Here is a 7,799-nt window from a genome sequence, read left to right on the forward strand (position 1 = left end):
GGGTTGTTATAGCAACCCCAGGTGGTTTATAGCAGGGGCGCTCAAACTTTTGGGGGTAAGGGACCCCTTACAGGAGGTAACATTTTTCCAAGGACCCCCTTGTAATCCTCATGCTGATAACATTTTTTTAAACTGCCTTGTATACTCCCAGATACTGTAGGAAATATTTATTATTTATTAATATTTAAATGTATTCCAGATACATTTTAACTCGCAGCACTTGTGTTTTGCAAATAAAAAATCTGAAAGCTTCCAAAGCAGTGAAAAGACTGGAACAATTCCAGTGAACCCACTCTGTTTGAATAGCAGTTTAAATAGTATTTTATTGGTGCAATTTCTATACAATAAACACATTGTCTTTATTCAAACTATTGGCAGAAAACTGAAAAACCTAGCAATCTTGCCTTATCATAAACATTTGCTTTAGGCTTTATTACACACAGTCAATCCAGTCATCACCAACAATAACAAGTCCCTAAATCAGCGAGAAGGACGAGCCTGTCTCAGACTCTGAGATCATCTTCCACTTGTAAATGTGCCATTTCCAACAGTCAGAGTTGGTAATGATGATTCACAAAGGTAAGTGGTAGGAAAGGGGAGCAATATCTGCAGAGCCTCAGCAGCTACTTTGGGACACTCGTGTGAATCGTTCTGGCCTTCAGGTTTCTATCACAGGATCATTCTAAGAGCCGTTCTTCTGCCCTTCCTGTTGGGCAGCGTTCTGTTGCAGCTGTTGCAGATCGCATCAGAGAAGCATGAGCTGAAGTGCTCACACAGTGATTTGAGGTGTGAAGTTCCTCAAAATACCAACAGACAACTTATTATTGTTCAGAAACTCAGTTAGTTGAGGGAACATGTCTGTTCTTCCATCTTATATCCTTCTTCTCCAGAGGTGATTTTATCACTAACCTGTCACGGCAAACGGGTCGCACTCAGGCACAGACTGGATTCACAAGTTAACGGTTCCTTTATTTACACAAAACACTAGGTGCAATATATATACAGGTGGGGAGGGAAAGTCAGGGGGTTCCATTGGTCCACAGGTCAGGGAGAGGGAAACAGATCTCACTCGTTCACTCTGTGCAGTGTTGCCAACTCCTCAGTAAGGAAAATCGCTGTTGGCTGTCCTAAAAGTCGCTAGAAGTGGCTAAATGACGTCATGCTTATGTAATTATAACCGCAGTGATAGCTGATCAACAAAATCAGGTTCCAAGTCTTTGGAAGCTGTGTGATGAGATGCTGCTTTAGCTTGGCTGCTTCATTGCTTCATTTGCTAGGACTTGAAGATGCACAACACATTCTCAGTAATGAGTATGAAAACTTACACTCATTGGCAACAGTTACCTCCTCCATCATGAGTCATTAGCCAATGAATAATTCTCTTTTCGACACCAGAGATGATCAAAATTTACCAGAATGTCTGAAACATTGGACCCTTCAGTGAAGTGTTTACCGAGTGTGTGCTTGAAACGTCTGTTTGTAACCGCACGTGTTACCTGCCGATGGCCCTTAAAGTGAATTCACATTGCTATGTGTTGATGCACTGACCTCTGTCAGCTACCTATCAGCTAGCTTCAATGAAGCTTTTAGAAATTTATTCTCTGATATTTTGTCTTCAGCTTGAGTCTTGATTAGTGGGAATATTTCTTCTGTTTGGAACACAATCCATGAGAATGAAATCGGAGTTTAATTTAGAGTCAGATTCTACAGAAAACATGTAAAATGTGTTACACTGAATATGTTCATTTGTCCCCCTCAATAAAAATCAATCTGCGAATCAAAGAAAAGCAGTTGATTTAATGAGTTTGATTGACAGGACAGATGATAAGAGGTGCAGAGTTTCTGCCATCGTGATGAAGACCAGGACTGAAGTATGGGTAGAGTTTCTCAGTGAAGGAGCAGCCAGTAAAGGAGTAGATCAGAGTTCCAGCATCTACATCATAAAAGGAGACCAGACCCTCCTCATAATCCACAAACACCCCCACCTTCTCAGGACCAGACTGAAGAGAAAGGGTCAGTGGTGAACCAATGAGAGCTCTGTACTCATTTCCATTTCTCAGCCATAAAGTCCAGAAACCATTTTGAGGACACAAAATGAGTTGACCCTTTCTTTTTACCGACTCTGTGGTCACTCCTAAATCCCACTCAGTCTTTCCTTTAACCTGAACCTCAAAGTAAAATCTGCCTGAAGAGAAACTCTGCTTTCCCAAAACCATTATACACGGAGAAAACCTCTCCAGGGTGTCTGGAAGAGTCTTCTTCACATTACTGGGATACACTTGTTTTCCATCATTGGACAGGACGAGCCAGGAATTTGCTGTATCAGGATCAAGAGTCACATTCATTGCATACTGCTGGATGCTCTTCAGCTTAACCTCAACCAGCTCCTTCTTCATGTCTGTGCTGAGTTGGAGGTGGTCTTCAGAGCATGAGAGCTGCTCCACCTCAGAGCCTGTCTTCATCAGCTCTTCCTTCCTTCCTTCATATTCCTCTCTCAGAGGAACAAACTCGTGGTTTGTTCCTCTGAGCACAGAGACGCAGCACAGAGACGCATGTCTGGTCGGTCTTACAGAACAGCTCCAGATGTTTATCCTGCTTCTTACACATCTTGTCTTCCAGGTTCTCCACAGGTTCCACCAGCTGATGTCTTTCCAGACGTGAAGCTTTCAGATGAGGCTCCAGGTGAGTCTGACAGTAGGAGGTCTGACACACCAGGCAGGACTTTGTGGCCTTCAGTCTGGTTCCAGTGCAGACGTCACAGGGAACTTCTCCTGGTTTGGCAGCTTGTTGCTCTGAGCGGCTGTTGCTGGCTTTCTGCTGAACTTCACATTTGAACAGAACAACCATCTCAGAGATGAAGGTGTTGACCCTTATCTTAGGTCTTGTGCAGAAAGTCTCTTTACACATGGGACACTGACACCTCTGACTCATGTCCCAGTGCTGAGTGATGCAGTCTTTGCAGAAGTTGTGACCACATGGTGTAGTGACTGGATCAGTGAACACATCCAGACAGATGGAGCACAGAAAATGAGCTTCAGATCGCAGATTGCTGACAGCAGCCATGTCTGCACTCTGAGGGAGAAAGAAAAGAGATACATTTTATTCAAAATTCAGCATAAATTTTATTTTTATAGAGAAAGAAACAGATCCGTAAGGACCCGTGTCCAGTGCTGTTCACCAACAGGGGGTGATGGAAACTGTGCTGCTGTGCTGCAAAGACCTTGTGTGCACTGGAGACCAGGTGTGTTTGAGGTGTTCAAACAGTGCTACCATGATGTCGATAGAGTGAAGAGTGTGTGAACTGTGTTGTGGAAGTGGGAGAGACAGGAGCATGAGTTTGAAACTGGAGACTGAAGGGGTGATGATGGATTTTAAATATCACAAGAGAAAAAGGAATTACTGAGTAAACTGTATGAAGTAGATGATGTAGAGAGTATCTCCAGAGGGTAGGGAGTGGTGACTGGAGCAGATTTCAGTGGACATGTAGATGAACACAGGTGATGAGGAGGTGCTGGGTAGGTAGGTTGGTCTAACTGAGAAAAATACAAAAGTGCATAGCAGTGGATTTTGCAAAAACAATGAAAATTTGTTCATTGGCAGACCCAGCACACGCTGGAGAGATTAGATCTCTCAGCTTGCCTGGGATCACTTCGTTGTTCCCCCGGACAAGTTAGAGGAGGTGGCTGGGGAGAGGGAGGTCTGGGCTGCTGCCCCTGCAACCTGGATAAGCAGAAGAAGACGGATGGATGAAAATTGCTGTGGTGAACAATTGATTCAAGAAGAGGGACGAACACAGGCTGATGCATAATAGCAGAGGACAACGACCTGGAAAGGATTCTGCAGCAGGTAAGGGTATTTAAGGATAGAGGTGGAAATGTACTAATGAGCGAAGAGACCATGTGAGACGAGGATGAGATGAAGGACAGTCATTGAGTTGGGAAGTCTGGAGGGTTAGTAAGGAGGAAATGTTAATCAGTGAATGATGTCCATCCATGTCTGAGCCCCTTCTTGCCTGCAGTGGTGATGGACAGGCTGACACATACGGTCAGACAGAAGTCTCTGTGGATGATGTTTCCAGATGACGCTGTTATCTGTAGTGAGAGTAGAGAACAGGTGGAGGAGAGCTTGCAGCGGTGAAGGCATGCTCTGGAGAGAAGAGGAATGAAAATCATTAGCAGAAGACAGCATACATGTGCGTGAATGAGAGGGAGACGGCTGGAAAGGTGAACATACAGAGTGAGAAGTGAAGGTGTGATGAATTTAAATACCTGAGGCGGTGGTGAAGCAGAGTGCAAGCAGGGTGCAGGCAGAGGTTTACAAGATGGCAGTGAGGGCTGCTGTGATGTGTGTTCTGGAGGTGGTGTTCATTGACAGTGAGCACAATGGACAAAAATGAGGCCACCAGAGTGAACAGCTCAACTTTAAAGTATCAAGGCTGAGATGGTTTGCACATGTGCAGAGGAGGGACAAAGGATGACGAGCTGCCAGGCAGAAGGAAAAGAGGAAGACCACAGAGGAGGTTCACGGATGTAGTGAAGAGGGACATGCGGAGGCTGGTGTGACAGAGGAGGATGCTGTGATAGGAGGAGACTGGAGCGGATGGAGAGAAACTTTCTTAGGGTGGCATGGATATCAAATGGGGTGGTCTGTAACTTTCTTATTTTCTTTAACTCACATTATTAAACATTTCAGTTACAAAAACATGTGAATTTTGATTTTATGTAATGTTTAACCCTTATATCATAAACAGGTGTTTAGCTCAATATGTATAAAATGCCTTTGGTGGCGTTTTGGCAGCAACTGTGACATTCAGCAGTCGCCTCATTGTTCTGACACACAAAGCAAAACAAACGACCCCACTACACACTAACTACACACTAACTACACACTAACTACACACTAACCACACAAATCTCTCACATCTCAAACTCACTGTCACTGTCGACTCTCTCTCTCTCGCTCACCCTCCTCTCACCGCCGTCATTCCCAAAACTTCCTCCTCTTCCGAAACAACAAAATGTCATGTGTTGCCATATAACTTTTTAATGGTCGACGTGGTATATTTTTCCACCAATAGGAAAGTGGTGGTATTTTTTTCCTTTTCTTTGCACTGTCCTTATAAAACGCTCTCTTTACCGTTTCTTCCCGCACTAAACGCGATGATAGTATTCAGAAAATCCATGGTGTATATTTTTGATCAAAACTGGTTTTAGTGGCCGATCAATAAAATGTAAAAACTAGTATACTGTGTTTGAGTCCAAACTTTCAACACAAGTCCAAATGGAGACTTAGCATGGCTGCATCTTGTTGCTACGTCAGCTTAAATCAGTCATGTGACTTGGAGGCGCTGGTGTGTCCTTCGACCCCAGAAGGTTACTAACACTGACCTTCATGCCATTACTGTCACAATCAACCACCTGTGTGGAAACCTAAAACACAGGTGTGCTCTGGCAAAATCATAGTCAGTTGCTACTGACAGCACCTGCCCCGTGCCACCCCAGCAGATCTGCCCCTGGGAGAACATGGAGGCAGATTCAAAGGAAAGAAACAAGTGTTAGTACTGTAATTTTTACATGTTTCTATCAGTAGTTTAGAACTGATGCTCTGCTGTGATGGAATTTCTATTCTGTTAACAATGACGAGCAGCTGAAACGGATGAATTGCCAAGCCTGCAGGTGAGAGTGAGAGGTGTGCAGATCACCAAAACTATTCTATTTGTTGAAAATAATAGAAAGAGACTCAGCTTGGACAAACAGTCACAATAATTCAGTGAATTTATGGAAACTTCAGGAACAACTGAGTAAAGAGATACAGCTCCACTAAAAAGAACAGGAAGTTTGGAGTCAGGCTGAAGTCCAAAGCACAGAGTTTCAGTCCGAAGTCCCGATCAGTGCCGCAGTGAGACCGTTTCAAACAGCAGATGTTTCTACGGTGCATCTGTGGCTAAATCAGCAAATTTCTATTGAACCGATCTGACTGTGACGAGTCAGCATGAAATGAGTGAAGATTTGTGCAGAAACAGGAAGTGTGATCAGATGCACTCACCACTGCTGCTGAGAGAAACCTGATGAATCTTCTCTTGGAGACGAACAGGACTCGACTGCAGCCCTGCTGCTGCTCTCTCACACTTTAACTTTTACTTTTGGAATATGATGCTGAATTTCTCGTCTTTCAGCTGTTGCTCCTCCTCTACCCGCAGCTGTGTTTGTTTATCTGTTTCCCTTCCCAGGAGGAAGAATCAGATGATTTATACTCTGTTACTTTGTGCAACAGGTGGGAGGAATGAGGAACAATTTCTGGGTAAAGTTCACAGAGTAATGACAGCCTCAGGCGATGAGAAACAAAACTCACCTGGATTTCCTGTTTCCACAGCAGGCCGAGAGCTTCGGGCAGGTTAATCATACTAACCTGCTGCACATCCTTTCCAGCTCTTTGCCTAGAAAGTCTTTCTCCAGCCTCACATCGATATTCACATCAACTCTGGCAAATGGGGACTATGCAATTTATGGAAGTAACTGTTTTTGTTGTTTATAAATGCTTTTGTATATTTATTTTCTACATTTTACACATGATATATGTGTGTGTGTGTGTGTGTGTGTGTGTGTGTGTGTGTGTGTGTGTGTGTGTGTGTGTGTTGTACTCGTGTCTACTTTTCTTTGTCTGCCTGACTAGCTCCCTTTTTCTTTGCTAAACTCTTCCTTTGACTATTTTCTTGCCTTTCCTGATTCCTTGTCTCCTTGTCCTCAGCCATTCTGCTGAACACCATCTGATGCTGCCCGGCTCCATTCTCTCCTGATGCCTCCTTGGAGTCTTCTCTCTCCTCCAGATTGCACAAGATGAGGTCCACCTGTGTGCACCTTCTTCTACTCTCATGAGTCACCGTATCCTGTCAGACTCTCCTTTCACCTCCACAACACTAGTCGTGCACTCATCCTTCAGAATCACCTCTACTCTTTCTCTTCCTGTCTACACCATGGTACAACAGCTCGAGTCCAATTCTGATGCACCTGGACTCAAGCACACAGTATCTCGAACATCTTTTGTTACATTGCGTCTCCATCATATCAACTGTCTCCTTTTTAAGACCCTACTACACCTTCTCACTCCTGTGACAACAAAATGCCATTAAATTATGATTTTGTTTTTATTTGTAGTGCCGCAGCCACAGATCTACAGCAGCCATTAAATGAAAACAGGCGTAAATCTGACACCTTCCAGTTGTAATTGAACCACAAGAGTGTGAAACACTGGCTGATGCTGAAACATTATTTATTCTGAATTAGTTATTATAATATTGATTCCAGCAGCAGAGTAGTGACGAAGCAGAAACTGGAGATTACAGGTGGAAAGTCATGACGTGTAAATAGCTGACTGTATTATTCATATTTTAACAGTACAGATGATGTTGTTGCAGATTACAATAGTCCATCCAGCAATAATAATCCAGCTGCAGTGCCGTACAGCTTACCTGTCCTCTGCGTACTACAGCTGCATGTAGCTTGCATGTGAGGCACTTGTAGAAAGGCAATAACTCACATCTGATCTTATTTGATCGCCTGTGTTGAAATGGGCATCCTAGCACGTGGAAGCGTGCTGTTCAGTGAGTGTGTGTCTCCTCATGCAAATAAAACACCTGCACAGAGAATATAAAATCAGAGGTAAACAGAGTTTGATTGAGTCTCATCTGTGCAGCGTCCTCCAGAATCACACCTCATTATGTACAAACTGCTTCCCCGTAGTCCCAATTTGAAAGCATCAAAAACACATCAGTAACGTGCTGCTGAGTATCTGTCCCTTTG

The 7,799-nt window shown here is 43.8% G+C and overlaps 1 protein-coding gene across 1 annotated transcript; it reads right to left on the bottom strand.

Annotated features, from left to right (window-relative positions):
- Positions 1–1,796: 1,796 nt before the first annotated feature.
- Positions 1,797–6,107, bottom strand: LOC109196940 (E3 ubiquitin-protein ligase TRIM21-like). The gene is made up of 4 exons (XM_025907019.1): positions 6,046–6,107; positions 2,576–3,072; positions 2,118–2,523; positions 1,797–2,000 (listed from the first exon to the last, which is right to left on the bottom strand). Exons 2-4 carry the CDS (start codon positions 3,061–3,063, stop codon positions 1,797–1,799), a joined length of 1,098 nt encoding a protein of 365 aa, XP_025762804.1. The 5' UTR covers positions 3,064–3,072; positions 6,046–6,107.
- Between the last annotated feature and the right edge of the window lie 1,692 nt (positions 6,108–7,799).

Source organism: Oreochromis niloticus, linkage group LG5 (assembly GCF_001858045.2).
Source record: "Oreochromis niloticus isolate F11D_XX linkage group LG5, O_niloticus_UMD_NMBU, whole genome shotgun sequence".
NCBI lineage: Eukaryota > Metazoa > Chordata > Actinopteri > Cichliformes > Cichlidae > Oreochromis > Oreochromis niloticus.